The 25,954-nt window shown below is 33.8% G+C and overlaps 2 protein-coding genes across 5 annotated transcripts in view; one reads left to right on the forward strand and one right to left on the reverse strand.

The window, feature by feature from the left end:
• Nucleotides 1-285: 285 nt before the first annotated feature.
• Nucleotides 286-15,717, reverse strand: LOC131166341 (protein FAR1-RELATED SEQUENCE 3-like). 3 transcript variants are annotated; one of them, XM_058124805.1, is made up of 6 exons: nucleotides 15,414-15,717; nucleotides 8,348-10,651; nucleotides 4,202-4,291; nucleotides 3,637-3,786; nucleotides 2,577-2,693; nucleotides 286-761 (listed from the first exon to the last, which is right to left on the reverse strand). In XM_058124805.1, the coding sequence occupies exons 2-5, from the start codon at nucleotides 10,568-10,570 to the stop codon at nucleotides 2,583-2,585; spliced, it is 2,574 nt and encodes an 857-aa protein (XP_057980788.1). In that variant the 5' UTR covers nucleotides 10,571-10,651; nucleotides 15,414-15,717; the 3' UTR covers nucleotides 286-761; nucleotides 2,577-2,582. The 3 variants fall into 3 exon arrangements, with proteins under 3 accessions (XP_057980788.1, XP_057980786.1, XP_057980787.1); XM_058124803.1 differs by having other exon boundaries at nucleotides 2,570-2,693; nucleotides 15,414-15,633; XM_058124804.1 differs by having other exon boundaries at nucleotides 2,537-2,693; nucleotides 15,414-15,633.
• Nucleotides 15,718-24,995: 9,278 nt separating this feature from the next.
• Nucleotides 24,996-25,954, forward strand: part of LOC131166342 (uncharacterized) — a 28,780-nt gene continuing 27,821 nt past the window's right edge. For both annotated transcript variants that reach the window (XM_058124806.1, XM_058124807.1), the window contains exons 1-2: nucleotides 24,996-25,634; nucleotides 25,726-25,866. In XM_058124806.1, the coding sequence (XP_057980789.1) occupies nucleotides 25,149-25,634; nucleotides 25,726-25,866 (627 nt within the window). In that variant the 5' untranslated portion in view covers nucleotides 24,996-25,148. The remainder of the gene's footprint in view (nucleotides 25,635-25,725; nucleotides 25,867-25,954) is intronic.

The following is a 25,954-nucleotide window of genomic DNA, read 5'->3' on the forward strand; positions in this document are numbered from 1 at the left end:
CAAGACAATCTGTGCTCTTTCCAACCCAAAAATTGAACCCTCTGCACATGCATTCTATGATTTGTCATGCTTGAGAAAAAAAAAAAAAAAAAAAAGGAGAGAAATTCATTTCTGAACGGCAAACAGGAGAAGAAACGGAGGAGAGAGAGAGAGAGAGAGAGAGAGAGAGAGAGAGAGATCAGGAAGAGGCCAATTTTATCCTCATAGAACCCTGTATGTTCATTCAGGATTACCCATAAACTTAAATCAGAGAAGAATTTCATGCAGACTGAGCTTCTGTTCAGGTAATGAATAATCAGTAAACTTTACTAATCACAAAATAACAAAAGAAATTTTACAATGTCCAACCATAAAACAAGAAGAAAAGAAAGCCTATAAGCTGAATCTGTATCAACCATCACGAACGCGAAGCATCACGATCATCCAACAGGAAAAATAAAAAAGAAAAACACACTATTTCCCTACCTTGAAATACACTTAACATGTACACAAATTCTAATGCATGCTTACACGGTAATGATGGGCTATACTCTTAGAAACCAAAAAATGAGGGAAAACAGGTTAGTGATAACTACCTAATTACAGCTACTTTTCAGTGTCATCAATGGGACATTTAACGTTGTACACAACTGGTTATAATCCTGAAGGGGAAAGATCTTCAATGCTTTTATTGCCACAGTTTTTTTATCACCCCCGTCTGGGTTAGGATCTCAAACCTGCTAAAGATTGATTCTGCCCCAATTGATTACTTTGCCCACGGACTGTGTGCAAGGAAAAAAAAAAAAAACACACCAAATGACACAAATTTCAAATACAGATCACTTCAAATAAAAAAGTAAATGCTCTAATGTAAACCACTATTTTAAGGGCCACACAGGAAAGATTGTGGAGTTTTTTGCTGTCATTTTTGTCTCTTTTTTCTGCCTCGGTATGCGAGCGGGGACAACATATTTGGCAGTGTTGCTGGCTTTCAGTTTCTATGCAACAATTTAACTCTCTTACGACAACTTGTCACTGTCGCAATACTTTAATATCTAAAATTCACTTTGTGAATAATGAATTAAATCATTGAGTATACAATTTTAATAAAAATTTAAAATAAATTTCTAAAAATGAAAATATACATATCGTGCAAAAAATATTCAACTATTTTTTTAACCTCAACATACAACAGGATTATTCTTGAACTACTAAAAATGGAGTTTAAAAATAAAGTAAAATAATCATAATTAGTATTTATATTTTATAAGTTATCATGCCTTTTAGTTTGTGTTCTCTAGCATTTTTCAATATTCTAATCATATTAATTGTCATTTGATTCAAAGAATATACGTGCGTTCGAGTAGGTTCTTTGACAGTGACACCAATCAATAGTAGCTAAGGAGACAAAAAACTATCTGAAGTAATTGTAATTAAAAAGAGAAAAAGAGTAAACAAAAGCACTCCCAATTAAATTGTTAGCTCTAATCACTTTATTAAAAAACAAGAACAGGGAGCCTGACACAGTTAACTTCTTTTGCTATTCAAAATGTGAGGCCTAACATAGTTATTTTGCTATCTAAAAACTCTTCCCATATTTATCACATTCCATCAAATCTTCCTATTTAGCCACTAATGGAAGCTCATTTAGTTCTATTGCTAATGCTATCTTATGTTCAAAGACTGAAAGAGTATAATTATAGAAGCAAATAACTGAATTCTGGCAAATAATATCCTCAACCATTTGCAATACTGCAGACCTGTAAATTGCATGGCAGGTAAACAGAACAAACTTCCAGTTGGGTTACAATGTAAACTTCAATAGCCTATAGGTTACAGAAGAAAACAACGCCGTTGCTACAATATATGAATGAACAACAAAAACGTTAAGCTACATAGTTGACCAACAAGACTTTCATAATTTGTTATAGGTAATTTGTAATAGGTATCAAGGAATGAACATATTCGTGATAAGTTAGGTATAGCTCTTATAGAAGATAAGATAAAGGAGGGACGACTCAAATGGTATGGACACTTGCAATGTAGGCCTTATAGTGCACCTGTGAGAAAGAGTGACTTAGTTACTGGGGGGTAGTAGAAGGGGTAGGGTAGACCAAAAATAACTTGGGAGGAGATAGTGAGTAAGGATTTAATATCCTTAAATCTATCAAAAGAAATGGTCCATGATCGTATAAATTGGCGGAAAATGATTCATATAGCCGACCCCACTTAGTGGGAATAAGGCTTGGTTTTGTTGTTGTTGTTGTTGTATTAACAACCAGCAATACAAAGCTGTCATAACTACATTAACTTCAACTTGGCAGAACTAATTTGCAATGTCATAAATGACGCACTTTTTCTGCCTAATCTACTTTAAAGCTTAATATTCTTGGTTTATGTTCTTCCGTTTACTGCTATTTAAATAGACAATCTTTAAATGTCTTGTGCTTTTGTAAATTATTGTCTAAACCTAATTGATCTGTCAGGCAATGGCAATGTTAGACATTTCAATTGATCCAGCAAAAAAACACAAAATCATTCTTCAAAAGGCACATACCAGAATGTAATAAGAATGAATTGACAAGAAAACCTCTTACGAGCTGTCAAAGCTGCTCTCGGATGTAGGCCATTGATCTTAGCATGGAACCCAGTGTGTCTCTGGACACTTGAAATTTTACCTCGGTTTCTCCAGAAGTCGCCTTGGTATCTTGAAGCTAAGAAATACAAGCAAATATACAAATAGTAAAAAATATAAATATTTCAAGCATTCACAAGGACAACAAACAAAAGTGTTAACACTGAATTTGACGGGCATAAGCACTCAACATTGCCTTATGACGTTCAAGACAAATACCCAAAGCAATATCCTTGAGACTCATGCAAATCCCCGAAAGCCCCAGTATTTTTTTTAGCAAATTAGATTTTATCAAGCAAGAGCAAAAGGATGTACAAGCTTAAGAACAAACCATCCTCGAGAATAAAGAAACATAAACACAAAAAGAGAAGGGAGGAAAAGGAAAACTAAGATAACTTATTCAAGTAGTCCTTCCTGAACCCTTCACATCATAATTACTGTAGCATTTTAAGCTTTCGCTCCGACTCTTTTTCTTTTTAGTTTCTTAGTTTTCCCAACATTCAACCAAATTTCCTGTCCTTCAGGAAATCAAAATTTTACTTGCAAGAAGATCAAATTAGCAACCTCTTGAGAATGATGCAATGCAGTTGTGGTCATCGTTGGTTAGACTAAATTGATGCACAAGTTCAGGCAAGGCACCACAATGAAGCGGGTAAAAGCACTGCTTTTTTAAAAAAAAATTAAAAAAATTGAGCTCATCCAATGACGTCACCACATGATGACAATTTAACTGCAGTTTTTTTTTTTTTGGGGGGGGGGGGGGGGGACGCCCTGGTAACAATTTAATTGTGGCTGCAGCACAAACAATATAGTTCTTGTGACAGAAATAATCCTCAAACCTCTTATGCTTAACAAAATTACAAAAAGTTGACAAAAACCAAGTAGTGCTCTATCATTAATATTGTCCCCCAGTATCAAGACGGAAAGAAATAACATGCGACTTCTCTAAAATAATTTGTAAGCAAAGAAAAAATAGAGAAGATAAAGAGGAAGTGAACACAGTTAAAAAAATCTGGGCATACCTTCAAGTTGATAACGGCAACCCGATTAGCTGGTGTTGAGAGCTGTTGACTGATGTAGGCCATGGATCTTAACATAGGCTCTAGTGTGACCCTCGTTAGCCGAAACTGCACTTCTGTCTCTCCTGAAGGAGTCTTGGCATAATCTTGCAGCTATGAAAAATAAGGTGGGAAAAAAAGAATTAGACAGAAATATTAGGGGATGATGAAGGAAAATTCAAGTCATCCAAATAATACAGATCACAACACTACCAATGTTCACATGCTTAACCATAATGAAGTATATTGGAACATAGTGACTTTAAACACCTTTAGATTATCCTAATAGAAACTGCATGCAACGATGGTATTTAGCTTTCTGGCAGTTACAATTTATCTTAGATTAGAAGATACATCGAGTTGATTTATTTTATGTATAATAATTACTATAGCACCAAATCTAAGCAGTATTTAATGCTGGAGAGAAAACAATCATCAACACGTGAATGGAAGAAAAGTCCAACAAACAATGAAAATCAGTTGCAGGGGGTCAATAATAGTGCTGAACAATAGAAATAAAATAGCATACCTTCAAGTTGATGACAGCTACTTTACTGGCAGGTGTTGAATTCTTAATTTCAATGACCCAAGTCATGGACTTAAAACACGTAAGAACCACCTAATAAACATAAGATAGTCAAAGACTGCAAAAACTTTTTTATAAACAGTTCATTAGTACTGATTAAACAAATTTATATGCACACACAAACAGGCACATCTAATGGGTCTAATACTCAGCCAAAAAATAAATACAAACAATTCATAGTAAAATTCATATGGAAACAGAGAAGGGAATGCTCCTCAGGAATGCGGTTGGGATGGAGCAAAAATCATGGGTATAAGGTATAATTTCTTCAACAAAGTGGAGATTGATGAGAAGTTTTTGGAGAAGAAAGTGAGACAAAGGCATCTGTATCGAATTTCTACAAGTCTCCTCACTCTGACACCTCTTTCAAGGGGTATGGTCATATGGCTTTTGAAAGCATGGGCAGCAAGTGGGTAATTGACTTGAACAACCTTTCAGGGAGGAAATAGCCACATCGCTTAATTGAGGGTGATGGAGGTAAAGCTCTAGTCCAGTACAGTCTCACTATGACTACTAGGGGCAAGCAGATAGGAGGTGGTAAAGGGGGTTTTGTAAAGACTCTTTGAAGATCTACTGCTAGAGGTGAATTCACTAACAGCATGAACCCAATCTTCGTGGCTTTGATTCCTTAGAAGAATGGATAAACTAATACTGACGAACTTCACCCTATCAGTTTGGTAGGAGAAGTGTATAAAATCAATCTCCAAAGCGTTAGTTTTCAGACTAAAGAAAGTGATGGGAAGGTTGTGGGACCTTTTTGAAATGCTTTTTATAGGAAAGACAGCTTACTTGTGCTTCTGTAATAGCCATGAAGTGTGCATGTGTGAAGTGGAGAATGTATTTAATCATAATTCCAAACACCTACTCTTTTATGCGCCATAAGAGTGGGCTTCAATTCCTTGTGTTTTAAAAGGGTGAGGAAATGCATTTCCTGAGTTTCTTGATTCCAATCAATGTGAGTCTGGCAAGTTTTTCCAATCTTTTCAGAGGCATAAAACAGGAGGGACCTTCTATCTTCACTAGCCTGGGCATGGTTCATTTAACTGAACCATTCCATCAAACCAGTAATTGGATTGACATTTCAGTTCACCAGAAAATGCTAACTGAAACCAAACCGTTCAAGCAATTAAAATTTAGTTAACCGGTTTTTAGGCCGATATCCAATGGTTAATCGAACCAAACCATCAAATCCACTTTAAAATTTTAAAATCACCGTAAATTAATATTTTTTTCTTCTATTATAAATCAACACGTAAATTGCAGATTTCAAATAGTAAGGTTGTCACCATGTGACTAGTAGGTCACGGATTCGAGACGTGGAAACAGCCTCTTGCGAAAATGCAAGGTAAGGCTGCACACTATAGACCCATTGTGATTCGCCCCTTCCCTGAACCCCGCATACGTGGGAGCTTTGTGCACTGGGCTGCCCTTTAAAAAGTAAAAATTCAAGCACCAATAAGAAGCCTTCAAATTTTTAATTTTTAATTAACATCTTACATAAGCTTTAAAATATCCACCCATGAATTGGACATAAACAAAATCCATACTCCAAGCCCTAATACTAAAAATATAACATAAAAGTAACCAACTCAAGTCCCAAATTGTTACAAAAAATATATAATTTCATAGAATATTTTTATATAATTATCATAGATTAGTTCAGTTCAGTTAATTGTTATTTAATGGGCTGAACCGATACAGAACCATTAACCAAAAAAGACTGAAAACCCAGAACCGAAACCGAAAAAAAAAAATGATAAATCAATTCTTCAATTCAGTTGATTTGAGTTTGAGGTTTGGTTCAGTTTTTTGGTTTTCCTTGTCCACCCCCTAATCCTCACTATTGTTTATTTCAATGCTGAAATATCAAAGTAAGATGCCACCAAAGCTGCATGAGGCTGGTAAGCATGGTATTTGGCTAAATGCATCATTGTCTGCGCCGGCTGCAGCCAATGCTTCACATTTGATCTAGGTTCTGCTTTTACGCACACCCTCCTCTCTCAGTAGAAGAAAGGGAAACCATTCAATAGAAAAACAGTATGAGAAGAAATGAGCCAGATGGCTGTGGAAGCTGTGCACTTAGATTGGTCTGTAACTAGAAGAAAGGGCAAAGATTGAGGGCGTCTCACCTTTTTGCAGATGACACCATTCTTTTCGGCAAGTGAATTCCAAACTTAAGGTCCATTCTTCTAATCTTTGAAGCAGTCTCTAGGCTTAAAATTAATTTGATCAAGAGTGAGTCAATAATACTGGGAGAAGAGGCAGAAGGAAGCTTATTGGCCAACGCATTGAGGTGCAGACTCCAATCTCTTCCCTTAGTGCATTCCAGAGTATCTCTTGGACCTAAATTTAGAGAAAAGGAGAGTGTTGGAAATTATTGTTGAGAAATCCAAGAAGAAAGTTACTAAGTGAAGCAGAAACTTAGGACCTGTTTGGTTAAGGATCCAAAAATGAGTTTCCAAATTGTTGTTTTTTGAAGATGAAAACACGAGATTGTTTCATTTATTTTTTTATATTCAAAAACGTGTTATATTAGCTGCGTTCAAAATTGTTTTCGGAAATGAAAACAGTGGAACCGCGTTTGATTAAGGTAGATAAAAGTGGCAATTTGTTAACAATAATAATAATGTTGTTGTCGTCTTCGTCGTCATTGTTGTTGTTGTTGTTAAAAAGGGGGTTATACCACACATCCTGTGTTTTCATTGTATCCAAAAAAATGTACCCTAAAACGGAGGATATTCCTTAAAATCGTTTCCTGAAAACCTGTATTTTTAGGGGTGCTTTTGGATATATTTCCAAAAGAATGATTTTTGAGAAAACTTAACCAAATGTGATTTTTTTGTATTCTTTGAATCCTGTATTTCTAGATAAAAAAAATTGCATCCAAAACCTTAACCAAATGAGCATTATCTTTCAAAAGAGGGCAGACTTCTCTTATGCTTGGGAAGTGTGTGTTGGAATTCAGATCCTTCGTGCTCTTTAATAAAGCTTTTCTAGAGGATTTGTTGCTTCATAGTGGAAAAGAAGCTTTATGGAGGAGGGTTTTAGGGGCTAACCATGGGATGGACTGTAATGGCCAGATTACAGAGGAAGATAGGGATCTGTACTGGTGATGGCATGTGGAAGTACACTAGAAAGGAACGGGAACACATCATGCAGCATGTCAAGTTTGAGTTAGGCATTGAGAATGAGCTTTTAATTTTTCTTTTTTGGCATGATAGGTGGTGTGAAAGCACTGGCATCCTCTGAATGTTACAATTCCCCTGATCTCTTTATGCTGTGAAGAAATAAGGATGCCTTAGTTAGCTCCAGCAAGATCTACATTAGAGGTGCTATTTCAAGGAATACTTATTTTGAGAAGTATGCTCAAGTTTAGGATTCATAAGGCTTTCTCGAATTTCAGGGTTGCTTCGCAAATAGAATATTGACATTAAAAGAGGGAATGGATGAAGATCAGATAAAATTTCCTATACAAAATTTAATGTCAACTTAGTGATCCTAAAAAGGGTTAAGGTTTTTTACCCTCTTTTGCTGGGGAAGCAGCTTTGCAGAAGATCTCGAGCACTGACACTATTTGACAGAGAAGGAAGATCTGGGCCAATTGAGGTTACTTTTGCAAGTAGAAGTGGCTGTGACAATCCATCATCTTTTAGTCTTCTACTCCACTACAGATGGCCTATAGACTTTTGGAACATCATTCTTTTTATTTGGCCATATCTTGACTTGTGTTGGTAAATTTTATATTTCAAAAGTGAGGTCTGGATGGAGTTAGGGCATGTCTAAATATAAGAAAAAAAAAAATCACTAGGTTGATCCCTTTCACCATTTTTGGAACGTGTGGAGGGAAAGGAATAGGAGAACTTTGCACAGAGAAAAGGCCTCACTCACAAGACTCAAAGATTGGTGGTTAAATGGTTTACATTTTTGGTATACTGGGAAAAGTGAGGCATATGTTCAGGATACCTTATATATCATTGATTTTTTATCATGTAAATGAGTTTCTTTTGTACAAGGATAGGCAACGTCTTATGCCCTTCTTTAGTAATACTTTCTACTAAAAAAAAAGACGAAAAATCATCTGTATTTTACCGTGCTATCTGGAGGGCCAACATCACGGTGAAGGGACACAGGTGCCATGGTAGGCTGATTCAAATCAGCAACAGGAACTCCAACATCATTAAGATTAAAACGATGTGGCATTGCATCTTGCCAAGGCCACAGTGATGGAGCCATCTCAGAAGCCGGTATCTTCTTGCTACTGTCATCCTGACTATTTCCACTGCTCTGAGGCCTAGGAGGTGTAACTTTTGCAACGTTTTTCTTTACAGCTGCAATCTTCTTCCCACCCTCTCTTAGAGCACTCATTGCTGCATTATACGTCTCTACAGCAATTGCTCCTTCTTCAGCATATTTAATGGCTTCACGACAAAGACTGTTGAAGCGCAATGTCAGACACTCAATACCTTGCAGATCTGGATCCTGTTCATCTAACCCAACCCCAGTTCTGGCATTCCTTGTCCATCGCTTCAATATGTAATGAGATGGAAGTGTAAGAACATTTGTTACTGTAAAGACAGTCAATATATGTCTACATAGAAGGCCTGAGTACTCAAACATCTGACAACTGCAACTTGATTTCATCTCAGAAATATTCAATGTGACTATGTATGCCTTGTGATCATGTTCATATTTTGCAACCCTGTATTTGCTGACTGCCCCTTCATCCTCAATTTTATTTGCAGTGTACACAAATGTTTCAACTAACTCCTCTTGAAATTTTGTGAACACTTTCTTGGTGTATAGGTTTGCTGCCTGCTGTTCCATTGGTGATGGTGTCTTTAATACTGGTGTAGTGCACATTGTATCATAATCTGCTTCTATTTCCTTTTCCAATGAATTTTCTAGAGCCCTTTCATACTGCTTAAAGAATAGAGGTATGGTGGTCTGCTGATTCACATATCCATCAAAAAAGGAGCTGACTCCCTGGTTTGAAGAAAGCGCAGCAAAGAAAGTGCCCCGAAAGTAAACAGGGGCCCACTGCTTGCGAGCATTATACACAGCTTGAAGCCACTCATTTTTACAGAGATCATATCTATCAAGTAGGGAGCCCCATGATGATTCAAAATCTTCTATTGTCTCAGAAAAATTGATGCAGCTATACAGCTCTCCGTAGAAGGAAGGATGAGCAAGGTATATATGTGCTAACCTTTCCTGGCCTTCTCTCAAGATGTGCCACTTGCAAATGCAGTGGCGAGTTCCTGGGAACACCTGGGCTACTGCAGCCTGTATAGCTCTGTCTTGGTCAGTGGTTATAGAGACAGGAGGATGATCATTCATTGCAGATAGCCACGTCTTGAAGAGCCATGTGAAGGAAGATTCAGACTCATCTAGAAGTAATGCACAGCCAAACAATACCATCTGACCATGATGATTCATGCCTGTGAATGGAGCAAATGGAACCTGAAACTGATTTGGTCTATACATTGTATCAAAAATTACTGCATCACCAAAGTCATTATAAGCCATCCTGGACCTTGCATCAGCCCAAAAAACATTAGTCATGCGATTATCATCATCAAGTTGTATTGCATAATAAAAACCAGGGTTTTCAGCCTGCATCTTCTTAAAATAGTTCAGAAGATTTTGAGCATCTTTTCCAAGGGTTCTCCTTCGACCACAAGGCCTGATATAATTTGCTGGCCCAACAATCCTAGGAGGCTGACTGGAATCCACAGGAGAGGTATTTCTAACACCACGATTTGATTCATAAGACACATGATTTCCATCCATGGAAACATAAACATCACTTGAGGCATCAAATGTTTCAGGCACATTTTTTGTAGCACCAGCAAAATGCCTACGAGGCCGGAGGTAATGAACCTTAGTTGGGGTTGCAGTAGAATGGTTATGATCCTCTACAAATTTTGTCACAATCCAACTATCGGTATCCTTTCTCTCTATCCTAAGCATGGCATTGCAGGTTTCAACATTTTTCCTCTTGAAAACCTCTCTGGAACATGCAAAATCCCAAGAAATAATTGGCCCATCAGGCTTGGTACGGCTGAACTGACCAACATGGATGCTAAAACCCACACGCCTGGCATATGCATCATAGAAGGTTTTGGCAGCATCCTCAGACTCAAACACCATACCAACTTGTGGTATTGCACTGCCATCATCATCCTGCTTGGGCACCTCTCTCTCCACAGAATTTTCAGTTATATTCTGTTTGTCAAGCTTATTAGGTTCAGCATTTTCTGTGACACGAATTTGCATGTTTTCCTCTTCTGCATACACCACTTCAACATCCATGGTTGTTGAGTGTGTGATTTCTAAAAACAGGTCCCGCTATTTCTGCACAATCTCTAAAGAGCTTTTCATAATTATCCCCCTCTGACAAAATAAAGATAGATATCAATATTGCAAATCAATGTAAGTAGGACCATCAGGTAAAATAAGTACATAATTCAAAGAAATCTCTGCATATAGATAGACAGTTAGACCCTCGCACTCATACATATACAGGCTTGGACATCTAAGATGTTAAAATAAAAGAATTATATTAAAAAAGAAGTTTTCAAAACTAGAGAGGAAAAAAAAACAAGAAGGCAGTTAGGACATAATGCAAAATTCTTATATAAAAAAATTGTCAGTACAACAGTATAGACATTGTTCCAAAGTATACCTAAATCATAAGTGCCCTTAAAATAATTTCTTGTCCCCTTATTTTTTATATGAAAATACATATAAATGTATTGGAAAGAAGACAAAAATACAAGGATAGGATAAACCATCCCCCAAGGGGAGAAAAAGAAAAGAAATATACGGTAAAAAATATTTTAAAATTGGCTCAGAAAATCTTCCCAATCATGCTGAAAAAATACATGTATACTTCTACCATTGTACTTGTTCCGTAGAGGTCATTCACAATTTAGCAGCATCCAAGCAACTTGGCACTTGCCAATCCTGATTTAATTCATCTAACCAAATCATTCACATTTAACGCAGGATGCTGTCTTCTCATTAAAAATTTGATGCCAGAAAACCAAGAGCCCTTTTGCTTGAGTTTTCTAAAAATGTGCAATACAAAAATTACCAAGGGAAAGACATTTGTTTTAGTCATTTTCAGGAAGCCATTTTCAGAGTAGTATTCAAAGCAGCCCTTTATAATACGCCTTTGAAGGATATGATTTGGAGATTTGATCAAAACAAAGGATAAACCTTCCCTACCCCCACCCTTAGGCCTTAAGTCCTGACAGTCATGGGGCCTTTTGATCTCTCTCTCTCTCTCATGTGCCTACATTTACACTGTCAAAGCTTGCAATCAACTGCCAGGGAGATCTTGCGATGCTTCTAGTCAATTGATCTTCATCTTCGGGTTTGGGTTTGTATTAAATATTTAAATCTTCATATTCATGTCTCTGCAGTGTATCTCTCAGGAAAACAATCAGCACCGAGTTGACTGAGATTTTCTCAGATTCCAAAAGCAAGACGCCCAAACACAAAGAAGAAGAAGACTTATGAACCCCAGAATACTATGGCCATTCTGAGCTCCAATGGTCCCCACAAGTGAACATTCGCATCTTCTATGCATGACCATCTTCACTCCTAGGAGGAATATGGGTAGCTTTTCTTTCTTTATTTTTGGTGCTAATGGTTGGATATTATTCACTATTTAGTTGGTGAGAAAATGCAGGAAAAGGGAAGAAAATGAAGTTTTGAATATGGAACATAACAAAAGAAAATCTCAATTTAACTGGGATTATTATAGCAATTTGGCTCAGTAGAGTATGCTATTTAATGCTTCATAATGAAAAAATAGAAAAGCGTAAGTCTCACTTTTATGTTAATTTGTTCTTGGCAATTAAAGAGGGAGTTACATGTGTCAGCTTCATTTGAGTGCAATTTAAATATGCATGATTTGATTTTGGATTGGCTTTTTATTTTTTAAAACTTTTAATACATGCTCCATCAGTAACTAGAATTGCGTACAGAATGATGCACTGTCTCAGAGGTATGTACAGAAAATTATCTAATTTTATTGATGATAAACTGATTAAAAGCATCTAACAATGATTGTGGGATGTTGATTGTATAAATGAAAGATTCATATTAGGGCAATAAAATGGCAACTCAAATTTTTAATTCTTAGAATGAAATGAATGAAGAATGAGGAGTTCTCTGAGCTTCAAATACTCTTATCACATTTTGAATCATAAATTTGGACTTAACTACTTCCTAATCTTCATGGCCCTGCAACGCACAAATTTTCGTCATTAAGATTAGAAATTGTAGGTGATATTCAAGAACATATACCATAATTTAGCCACTAAAATGAAACTGATTAACCAACTCGAGCTTAAATTCAGGAGCATGTTGCCCAAGAAGAGGGGAGGAGTGATCTTGAGATAGCACACACAGAAGCATTTGACCTCTAGAGTCTACCTGGATTGCACATGTTCCCAGGAATTTTTTTTACACTTTCCAAACAGTGCAATTTACAAGTAATGAAAGCCTTCCTAGCTCCTATGATGTAATTTATTGCTGTACAGAGACCATTTATGCAGGATTTCATTATGTTCCCAGGAATGATATCCAGTAATTTAATGAGTAAAAATTAAATAAACTTCCATTTTGGCTCTCCCAGTACAGAGACTATTTATGCATGATTTCATTTTGCTCACACAGATGTTGTCCAGTCATTTAGTGTAAAAATTAATAAACCTTCCCTTTTAGCTCTCATATTTCTCTTCATGTACAGGTTATCCTTCTCCCTGCTTTTCACATACAAGTGATAATCTCATGTTGAACTGGTACATCTGACCGAGTTTCTTTTTGTCATACAGCAGTCTACTTCACTGTAGTTTCACGGTAGTTCTGCAATATTTTGCATATGATTTTGAATAGGAGGTAAAGCAATAATTTGATGGCACTTTCTAGTCTATCAGTAGGAGAGGATGTTGTTGGCAACATATATCTAGTCCATGGTATGGTTTTATCTCTCTATTCTAATTGTTATTAAAGCTTCGTTTGGAAACTGGAAAAACTTATAGAAAGCAAAGAAAAATATAAAATAATCCATCTTTTCATGTTTAGTTATCAAGGAAAATGAGAAAGAAAATAAAACGTATAATAATTAATGAATAAAATTTTGATTTTACACATTATTAACCCTTTTATTTTCTTAATTTTTAATTATATTTGAACAAATTTCATTTTTAGTAATTTTTTTGCATAGAGAGAAAATACAAGGGAAAAGTGATTTCCTTATTATTTTCTTTTCCATTCCTTTTTCCAAACAAAAATGTTGGTCCCAAAGTAGCCTTGATGATTTTCTTTGAGTTAAACAGAAAATATTATTTTAAGGTACTTTTGGCCTATTAGCTCAAATAGTTAAGTGTTGAGTCAGTGCATTAGCACAAAGGTTATAGGTTTGAATCCTACATTGACTTAAAAAAAAAAAAAAAAAATTTCATATATCCTGTATAATTTGCCAATCAATCTTAAGTACAAGTATAATTTTTCTTTTATAATAAAAGAAGCTATAGTAGAAAGAAGAGAAGGTACAATGTGTGGGGACAAAGAGTCCACCATATAAAAGAAAAAAGAAGGAATGCAAAAAACTCAAGATCACAAAATAAAATTAGACTGAATTAACTCAGGAGACCACTTTCAAACTTTTTCCATCATAATAAATCGAGCTATTCAAATTTGCTAACTTTCTTTGACCCTTCATCTTTTGGATTTTGTCATCGATTAGGCTTCATTTCCTCTAAAATTAGTCAACTTTAAATCCATTTTATCCAAAAGATCTTGAGCTTCTACCTCCTTTTCAGGAATCTCCTCCACCGGTTTAGGAAAAATTCCATCACTACATTTAAATTATTAACCAGCCCATCATTGTCAAAAATAGATGCCTCTCTACATCTTCCAATGGGGGAGGATGAACATAAGATAAATCCCCTAGTTTGTCACAAAAATCATAAACATAACCATATTGCTCTCGAATCTCATCCAACAACAATCCCCCACCACAGTCGAACTCACTAATATTGTCACTCTCTGAATTTGAAAAATCCCCCGATTTCTTTATCTTCTTTCCTTTACTTGACCCATTGCTACCCCCAAGTTCCTTCTTTGTAAATTTTAAAATACTTACAAATTACTTTCATGTCTGGCTCTAACAAACATTTTTGCCAAGTAATTGGAGTAATGTCTAGCATAAATTAGTCAGTCTCCTTTTTATGAGTAGGATTTTTATTTGCATAAGATACTAAAGAAGTTTTCAAAAAAATGTTTCCAAACAGCAATTCCTGTTATATGAGCAGTCTATCAATCCAGATATGTGTGATCAAACATGTCTTCACTTCAGGAAACAAATTCGAAACGTCATTATCCAAATGCATTCTCAAAACAAAAATGAACAAGATGAAATTCACTGTTATCCCTTACAAAAAAAAATCTGGATACAAGTTTTGGATGGCTAACCAAATGGAGCTTGACAACAAATATCACTACATTACAGTGTTTGCCACTAATTGACCAGTAAATATAAATTTATTTTTATTAAATGAAGTTACATTGCATGAACATTGCCAAGCCTTTTTTTTGGGTTGGGTTGGGTTGGGTTGGGTTGGGTTGGGGTGGGGTGGGGAGCAATTTTTAAAAAGGGGGAGAACAAATTTCCTGAAAAAAATATAGAAATATCATCCAAAATTACATATTATCTACAACATGCACATCCGAAACCAGCTAATTATTCTATACATATGCATTCACACATACAGTGTAAGTTCAACAGTGGAGGCCCAGACACCAGAGAGAATTGCCCACCAAAAAAAAGTACTATCCAGCAATAAGCAATCTATCAGAACTAAAAGCAAAATAGCACAAAAGTTGTTCCCTATTATTTTGTTTCACAAAAATCGACAACAGAACTCCCAACTGCACTAATTCAACTATAATACTCCTTGGCAGCCCCAAACTTCCGGCTGTTATTGCATAAAAAAAACAACAAAAACAAAAATAAAGGCAAGCAAACAACAACTAGAGAAAAACAAAAGCACAACATTGATTTTCCATAACAAAAAAAAAAAGCAAACCGGTGTTTCCGTGTTGTAGGGGTAAAATTAGAACCAATGGAGCGGAAACCTACCTCCGGCATAGCAGGCGGAGCCTTGAGACAATGGATTGAGGCTGAAATTCCAGTTCACAGCAGAGCTCTCTCCCTCTCCCTCTCCCTCTCCCTCTCCCTCCTCTCTCTCTAGGGTTTTCAGCTCGGGTAAGCTCGATTTTGTTGTTGGACCAGTGGTGTCGGAGTACCGGTCCAAACCCAACTGAACCCCATCCCGAGTTATTTCTTGTTTTCAGTTGACAATTTTCAGTCTCCAATTCATTTCGTCTTTCCACAACGCGGAAGCCACGGTTGGTTCGTTCAACCCGCCCGAATTTGCAAGCTTAAGGCCACGTTTGACGAGGTCGAGGACCATATACAATTATCTTTACCATTAATTAAAGGGATACTAAATATTTTTAATTCTTTTTTTTTTAATTTAATCATTGAGAAGTATTCTTATTTTATAAATAATTTTTAGTTAAAATATTTAAAAATTATGATTGTATAAGTAATTTAATAAACATTTCATACTTTTTTAACTCGTAAGAGTTAGTATTAGTCGAATATTTCTCTCGGGAAAAACTAAAAATTTAATAATGAAACTATCTAAGTATAAACTACTAAAACTTTACAAAGTCAAATTTTTTATGAAGTTTATCTAATTGTTTAGCACCAAAATTAAAATATCCCTATATAACTCTCAAATAATTTTCATTTATTAGGTTTACTTAACAATCCCCTCTGTACTTTTATATTAAAATTCTTCCATAAAAAAACTATTTATAATTTTATAATTAATTTATTAAATTGACAATAACTAAGTTAATACTATTCATAATCTTTGTTAGTAGTTGAAGCCAATATTTTAACTGCTTTTAATAATACTTTAATGTTTAATAGTGATCGAATTAATATTTCTATAACTATTGTTAATTAAAAAAATTAATTTATAAGACAGTAGTAAAATGGTTGATATTTTAGAAACTCCACATAAATAAAAAAATTTGTTTTTTAAAAATTTCCTAAGTTTATAATTTAATTTTTGTAACCACTAATAGTAATTGAATTAATACTTCATTAATTCCTAATTGACATTAATTACATAATTGAAAATTATTATGAATTTTAAAAAAATACAATGAGGTTAGTTAAGTATAAATTACAAAAATTTGGCATCATCCCTTTTATATCTCAAACATTTAATAAATTTGACTATAATATCAGAATATTATAAAATGGTAATTTTCACGATTATTCATTTCAGCACCAAATTGAAAAAAAAAAATTCATATAACACAATCAAATAATTTTCATGAATTACGCTTAATTTAAGATGCCCATCTATGTTTTCCAACGAAAACATTTCATAAAACTTTCTCATAATTTTATAATTTATTTATTAAAACCAATGTAATAATTGAATTAATATTTTTCATAATCTCTATTAATAATTAAATTAATAATATTAATCATCATTAATAAATGGACTAATTTTTAATTAAAAGTTTAATTTATTGTTAAACAATTATTAGTAGTGAATTAGTAATTTAATAGTGACTGAATTAATATTTTCCAAAACTGCTTTAATAAATGATTTAATTTATGCGGCAATGATGACATAACTAATATTTTTAAAACTCCCTATAAATAAAATAGATAGTGTTTTGAAATTTCTAAATAAGATATGATTTAATTTTTGTAACTGTTAATAATAATTGAATTAATATTTATTAACTATTAATTAGCATTAATTACATAATTCAAACAAAAAATAGTATGAATTTTCAAAAAACATGAAATTCAACTTTGAAGTTAGTTAACTATAAATTACAAAAAATTGGCAATAGTACAACACCCGCTTCCTAATCCTTTTCCAATGATTTATAAACCACCTGTAAAAGGTCTGTTTATATCCATGGTTATCAAAATCACTCGTGAAAATACAAAAATTTGGGCTACAAATCTCATTCGGCGATATATGATGACAAATGAACTATTGGTGAGAGCAAAATAACTGCGAGTATAAGTTTTTAAACCGATTACATATGTTAATTAAAATTATTATAATAGGGTCCAAAATTGCTAGTAGAAGTTGCATATTCTCTACATAAAGGTGATAGTAAATGGATTAAAAATAGTTGATAAAGAGTCACAAAATCGCTAGTATTTCTTTCTATCATTCATTTATTAGTAGAAGTCTGATCTCGTTTTGTATTTATAATATATAGTAAATAAAGGATAAAATTAAGCTAAAAGCAAATGTTCTAATCTCCACATAATACAAAATTATAAATCATGGAATTAAGCAAATGTTCTTACAACTCTCCCTTTGCCCATAAAGTCACTGTTTTGCGCATTAAGTCCAATCTCCTGTTGGAAGTCTCCATTCCCCGTACTATAATAATACTAAAATAAGCGACAACAGTGTGCTTATTGTGGTTGAAATGCAATTGATCCTCTAATGATTATTTCATTATGAAAAGTGAGATGTTTTCTGAGGATGAATTGAGATTTTAGATTTTTAAGTTCACTGACCACACATATAAAATTAAAGTTCAGCGAAAAATTAATTTAGTTAATATCTTGTGAATGAATATATCAATTTGAATATTTTTTTAACAATTTAATTTAATTCAACTAAGATAACCAAAAACAACATTCACAATAAGGAATGATTCCGGTAATGCTTCCAAGATTTAACAATTTAGTAACTCAAAGTAGAATTTAAGTATGTAACTGATAAAAATCTCTATATTAATAAATTTGATTTCTCAATTTGAAGCACGATTGAAATTTCCAACATTCTTCCAAAACTTATAATTTAAATAAACTTTCAATTAATGAGTCTTGAGTTTTAATCAATCAACGTACTCCCTTGTGGTTTTCGCAGTAAGTATTGATCAATCAACGTATTCCCTTTTTGATTTTCGCGATTCCAAAGTCAAACTAATTTTTAGTTTATTTAATATCCAATCAACGTAATTTATATGAGTAGAAAATTAAAATCCAACCACGCAGTTTATATGAGCTGAAAATTAAATGAGAGTAGGGAAGAGAGTGATACCACGAGTTTTACGAGATTCGACTATACCCGCTTACGTCCTCACCTTAGGCAACACACCTAAAGATTCCACGATACTACTCCTTTATGGGTAAAAGCAATCTTACACACTCCTTTACGGGCATGAGCAACCTTACAATTTCTCCTTTAATAGGCTAGAGTTCACCTCTCCAAACGATACCTCATGTTTGGTCCAACAACGATTCAAAGACCTAAACTGTCTACAAAAACAAGAACAAATTTAGTGTACAAAGACACTCTCAAGAAAAGTTGATTAGTACAACTATATACTTCAATTCAAAATAATAATAGAAAGAATTTGAAACTTTAGAAGTATATCGCCGTGAGTTTTCTTTCTTGATTGAAAGAATTCAGAATATGCTCAGAAATTCGTGAGAGTTTCACAGCAAAACTTAGTAAGGAACTTTAGAGAGTTTGAGAGAAAGAGAGCTTTGAGAGTTTTGAGAGTAAGAGAGCTTTGATTGCTGTATATTGCTTGGTGTTTTTAATTCTTAGCCTTAGGAGGTATTTATAGATGTTTAGAAATAAGTATTTCATGTTTCTCAAGTGACTTTGAGTGTTTCCCAAGTTTTCATAACGTTTAGAATTCAAAAACTCAAATTTGAAAACTTTTCGTTATTTTTAAAATTTGAATTCTCAAAGAGTCAATCGACTAGGTACAAGGAGTTAGTCGTCTGGATCATTAAAACATTGAGGATTTTAAAGGTCGTAAGGAGTCAGTCGACTAGGTTGTTACAAGTCAGCCGCCTGGGTCCTCTCAGGTTCTCTTAAAATCATTCTGTTTATTTGTCAGTCGCTTGGATCAACACTGTCAGGCGCCTGGACAGACCAAAAAATTGAATTTTCGTTTTGTTTCCAAATTCTTTTTGCTCTTTTGTTTTCCTCAAAATAATTTAATACTTTTGAAAAACATTTTTTGGGGTTTTTCAAAATATGTTCTCTAAGTCAATGAGTTTCTTAAAAAGTTTCGAATTATATCATATGATGACCCAAAAATATATACATGATTAAAGCACAATAATAATAAAATAATAAAAATGGTCATTGAGTTAATATCAATACAGAAGTGTTTTTCTGTAGGATCCTTGATTCCATGTTTGATGCCTAAGAAAGACCTTGTCTAAGCGAGTGCTCAGAGACCATTGCGGCTCAATCGCTCCCTAGAGGTCGGCCTGGTCAAAATGAAATTTCATAGGATAAACAGGCTAGACACTGTTTGTACACGTAAATAAGTATATATACATAAAATGGTGTTTTGACAGACATAATTTGTAAAAATACATAATAAGATAATAATAATATAGGTATTATATGTGGGGCCCACAAGACTATGTGGGGTCCATATGAGTCCCGGAGCCACAAGACACTGTTTATATACGTAAATAAGTACATAAAATAATGTTTTGACTGCTATAATTTGTAGAAATATATGATAAAATAATAATAATATAGGTATCCTATGCGGGGCCCACAAGACTGTGTGGGGCCCACATGAGTCCCGAAACCATATGGAGGTTTACATGAGTCTCAAAGTTATGTAAGATGCATAAAATCATATAAGAATTATTCGAGTTACGTAGGATCCATTCGGGTCTCAAAGTCGTGGGGGGCCCACAAGACCATGTGGGGGCACATGAGTTTTCAAAATTCAAATTTAATTCTTATTCAAAAATAAATAATAAAATAAATAAATACTAAAAATAGTTTAAAAGTAAAAACAATGATAATAATAATGATAATAATGATTAAGAAAAATAATAAAATAATTAATTAACTAATTGACTAATTAATTAGGTAAGTAATTAATTAAAAATTTATTTAATGGGAATGGTGGCAAGCACTCCCACATGGCCTCCATCCCCATCCCATACTCAACCCATACCTTGCCCATCCCTTGCCCATTCTTTAATTTTTAAAAAATTATAATTTCACCTATTTCCCCACACTTTTATAAATTTCATTTCTTCCCCAAAATTTTCCTATAAATATGGAGCTCTCAACCTTCATTTTTTACAACAATTTTCCAAGGAAGAGAATGATTAGTGAGTGAAAGAATTTATGGTGGAGAGAGAATTTTTGAATAAGTTCTCAATCACCCACTCTTTCCGACCTCATTTCTTAAAGATAATTACAGTGTTTGTAAGGAAGAAGGTAAGTAAATTTTGATTATGTTAGTTTTTTTTATTTAAAATTCATACCCGAGTTTACTTTATAAGTAAATTTCAATTTTGTTAATTAGTTTCACAAAATTTTCATGAGTTTATTTTTACGCATATTTAATTATATCAGCTCTATCTTTAATACATTTACATCTATTTTTGGGTTAAAAAATGTTCTAATCCCCTCGGGTAAATTTTCAGCATTTTTTTCTATTCAAAAATAAAATCATATATATTTTTAACACAAAAATTGTGTGGCATGAGTTTATTTTCACGTTACATTTTTTTATGAAAATATGAGTAAAGGTGAGATTTTCACGAGATTATTTTAAATTACATAAATTATAATAAGATGATTTTAAAACCCCTTATGGCAAAGCAAATTCAAAGTTACAGATGCTCGGTACCGCAACTTAAAATTTATACGGATCAGAGTGCATCCACACTGTTTACAGAGTGATTATTTATGTTAGTGGATTTCTCCTGAGTGCACACCTGGTTCCGAACCAGAACTTAATAAGGAAAATCTCACTTAAAGTTTACGCACGTTGATTTAGTTTGGTCGGCCAGCCAATTAAGTCTAGTCTTCGGACCGCACAACCCAGTCATGGGGGTAAACATGACTTACAACAAACAAGCCTAAGGGTGGTTTTTACAATATATGTTTATACATATTTAATTACGTGTACAAAGTTACTGATGATTTGAAAGAAAAGTGTAAATTTACATGAAAATGGTCATTTTGGTACTTAAATGACGTTTAGGGTTTAGGATTAGTTTATCATTAAATATTTTTACAGTTTTAAAGTTTAAAGTTTAATTTAACAGTTATAGTATATGATTATAAAATTTTACTGTTGTAATTGATGGTAAAAGTTTTATGTAGTAAATTTTAAATTTATATTTATTCTAAAAGCAGTTTTGAAGTTATAGTATTAAATATTGTTTTACGAAATTTTTTTAAAGCTCATTTTGGCCACACACTAATAATAATCTTATTTACTTACTGAGCGTCGTCTCACTCCAATAATATTTTAATTTCAGATGATTCTGAAGAGCATGTCGGAAATCAGGCTTAGCAAGCACGCGGGTGGGGATAGAAAAATAAAGATTGATTAGAAATATTAGTATGATGCTTTTATGTTGTGAAATTTTTCTTTTTTTGAAATAAATGATTGTAATATGGATAATTAGTGCTCTGGTATAATAAAAATTGAGTTTATTTTGCTTCCGCTGTAAATTAGTAGTAAAAAGTTAATATCCCAGACCCTTCGGGGTCGAGCTGTTACATATCATATCATCATTTAAATGAAGTACTTACATATAGACTCTCTTAAGACTTTAAACATATTCTAAGCTTTGAGTCTTCATGCTTGTCATTTGCTTATTCCATCTTGCCTTTGAACTTCAATTCTCTAACCTTTCATCATGTCATCTTTAAAATTTATGCTTTCATGACCTTTAAGCTTTTATTCCCTTTTGTAGTCTTGTAATGAGTTTCATAATTAAAGACCTGATTCCTGAAGTATCATCACTTTCATAAAAACATGTTAAATTACCTTTGATTTGTTATCATTAAAATAAAATTAGTAAGTTATGTTAGACCAACAATCTCTCCCTTTTTTATGATGACAAATAAGGAGCAAAATATGAGTCAACCTTGATAAGGCTCTCCCTTATAATAAACATATTTTTTAACAATGTTTTGAAAGTACAATAATCATCCATGTGATAGTTTTTCAGGAAGTATCGATTTTAGTTTTATGAAAGTTCAAATTGCAAGATCTCATTTCATATATCAATATATCATTCTTAATTTTGCTTATATCAACATATCATTATATCATTCTCAATTTATATCAACATATCATTATATCATTAATGTTAATTTAGGTGTAATCCCAAGAGGGGGGTGAATTGGGTATTTAAAAAATATTTTGGTACTTCAATCCTTAATTGAAAACCCAAACATACAAGTACAAATTTGGATACACATCGATTTCAATATTATACAAGTCACTTGATTTAATCCGTGGATATCTCAATTAATTCAATATTACCCAAGTATTCTCACATAATTTAGATATTCATATATACCAATATTTAACACATGCACAGCAAATATAATATAAATATAAGTGCGAAAATATAAAAAGAGATAGAAAGATAGAGCGCAGACATCGAATTTTTAACAAGGTTTGGCCAAACCCGACCTATGTCCTCGCCTTGGGCAAAAACCCTAAAGATTCCACTAATCCCGCTCCTTTAACTGGGACGAAACTTTCCATTACAAATCTGCTACTTACAAGAAGCACAACTTCCTTCTATTCCGCTGCTTACATGAGACGCAACTTCCTCCTTCCCGGTTTACAACCCGAACCGTTAATACAATAGATTGATGAAATTCTTAAACACTCAAATGCTTCTGAACAAGCTAATAAGTATAATAAAAATTCGTAACATATATTCATATGATAAAACTTGAAACTCAGTATATATGTAACGATAAGATCGTTATACGAATGATATTCTTCACAAATTTACCTTTTAAATCAATATCTCCAAAAAATGATTTTATAAATAAATACTTTGGAGAAACGTATGATTCGATTCTATAATACTTTATGCAAGATTAGAAAATAAGATTCTTTCAAAAAATAATCTTTAATAATGCGCAGATCTACGTTCTTGCTATCAATAATTTTTCAAGTTGAATTTTTGAATAAATATACGACCTTAAATATTGCAAAGATTTAAACACTTTGTTTCAAAAATAATATTTTTCAAGGATATGTATTTAGAGGCTCTTAGTATTTGTAATTAAATAATTTCAATATCTCAGAATGAATATTCAAGAATAAGTTTGTGAGATGAAAAAATTTTTGAGTATTGTGCAGATCTAAGTTCTTGCCATCAAATTGCTCGTATGATTAAATCTTCGAATAAAAAGATGACTTTGAATATTTCAAAATTTTAAATAATATTTTACAAATACTTTTTGCACCGATAAGATAGATCTTTTTTAATAAAAATACAACTTTGAATATCACAAGGATTCAAACTTTATAAAGTTATTTCCAAAAGATTTTTCAAATAAATAATTATGAGCAAATAAGTTTCTTACTCCCAAAAAGATTTTTTAATAAACGAATAATGGAAAAATGATCGATTAATAAAAATTGAAAGCTCAATAAACTATTTTTCCAAACCTCAAGATCAAACCTGAATTTAGTAAAAGTTGCGCATGTATTTGCTCAGATCTTAAATATGCGAATGTCCAAGTAAAAGTGTGTTTTTTGCAGCAATGATTCTTAGTAATAGTATTAATAACTTCTCAAGAGATGTGCAAGAATGTTCAAAACTCCTCAATCATATGCAAAAAGTGAGGCACTAGGATTTAGATTTTGATTTTATAAGTGTTCTCAACCTAGGTTAAGTCTTGACCATTTGATTAACTTGATTATTTAAATGATTCGTGTGTTCTCTCGCTAAAAACCATATTTTTAAAATTTCTGCAAGTTCAGATGATTAAGCTCTCGGGTTCAGACAACTGAAGTTATTTAAAGCTCTAAAAGTCATAGTCTCGATACAAGGATGCTCATTCTATGTTTCAAAATCAATTCTTCAGATGATTGAACTAATTCTTTAGTTTTCTGAGGAAAATTTTCAGACGTCTGAAGTAAAACTTCAGTCGTCTGAAGTTGAATCTTTAGACTTCTGAGGGTAATCCTCAATCGTTTGGGCAGACCCACATCAGAATTTTCAGTTTAGTTTTTCAAAATCATTTGAACTCTTTTACTTTAACCTCTTATAAAATATTTTTCAGGGTATAAAAATAAGTTCTCTAAATCCATATTTAACCCTAGAAGGTTTTCATGAGATGTATGAGTCTTAAGGTCAGTTTAGAGTATATTTTCAGTTTCGAATTAAATCATATGAAATATGTAAATACATTCAGTTCTAACTACTCATTCCCATAACGATCTTGAACTTGACGTTTGTATCTTTATTCTTCTACTCTTTTAATTCCACAAACATGACGTGGGACTGAACAGACAATAATAGGTTATCACCAAATAATTAGAAAAAAGGGTTATAATTATGATTTTCTAACCATTGTGATTATCGACCGCTTTTAGAAATACTTATTATCATGCAAAAAATGCAAGAGAATTCATGGACTTTTACTTTTCTTTTTCTTCTAATTATCCTACGGTTCAGTAGTTAATAGCGGGACAAATTGGTAATTTCGCGCAGTGTGCAATGTTCCGCCATCAGATTGCTCGAATTCAACTTCGTCATGATCCGCCTTCCACCAGCGCAGTAGCGCTCTCCTATTATTTGTATTTATTCATTTTTCACATCTGACATCACCCAACGAACTCATTATATCATTTTAAAATCCAATCGACCCCTTCTCCTCCTTTCGCATTCTCAATCTCCATTCCCTCCATAGGGGTTTGTAAATCCTCGAACTTCCCGTGATCGTAGATTCCAGATTCTCCTTACCAGAAACGTGTTTCTTGTGAATTCATGGCCGTCTCGTCCTTCAAATCCACCTCTAAGAGGGGGAACTTGGTCGTCTCTTCAACTTCTTCGTTTTCCGGGAAAGAAAGTGCCCCGAATTCGCCCAAGAAAGTCCCTGCTCGAAGGTCCAGGAGTGTGAGCGCCTCCCCCAGGCATCACCTGGATGTTACCTCTGATTTCCTCAACAAAAGAGACAATCCTCTGTTTTGGAGCGCCGACTCGCCGTTGGAGGGTGACATCCGATCTGAGACCTCCGTGAGATTCTCCAAATTTGAGGAAAAAGCAGCGGAATCTGACCGGAAAACTTCGAAAGTTGCGAGTTCGGTGGATAGCAGAAGGGGGAGATCAGTGTCGAGGAATGCCGATGCCGGTAGTAAATTATCTGGCGGACGGAAGGAGATTGGTCGGAGCCTGTCGAGAGTGGACACCGGGCGGCGCAGTCGGTCTGCGTTGCAGCAGCCGGTTTCGAGGCCCTCTTGTGGGACTCCCGAGGTTTGCCATTCGTTTGTTGTATTTATTGTTAAATGAAAAATTATGAGAAGTGCGGGTGTTGGGGAATCCAATTGAGTTGTTGGTTTTACAGAGCGAAGTTGAACAAGAATGTACTTCGTCGATGAATTATCAAAATAGAAGTAATGGGAAAAATGCTGATTTTGATAAACTAAGATCTGCCCAACCGCTGCCAAGTCGGCATGTGCCATTTGAGACATCAGATGGATCTGCTGTGAGTTCACTCATTTAACCCACTCTATTTTTTTTTTTCAAATATATATAATAAGCTCTTGATATGATCATACGGGGAATTAGGTTAT

The sequence above is a fragment of the Malania oleifera genome, chromosome 10, assembly GCF_029873635.1.
Source record: "Malania oleifera isolate guangnan ecotype guangnan chromosome 10, ASM2987363v1, whole genome shotgun sequence".
In the NCBI taxonomy this organism is placed as follows: Eukaryota; Viridiplantae; Streptophyta; class Magnoliopsida; order Santalales; family Ximeniaceae; genus Malania; species Malania oleifera.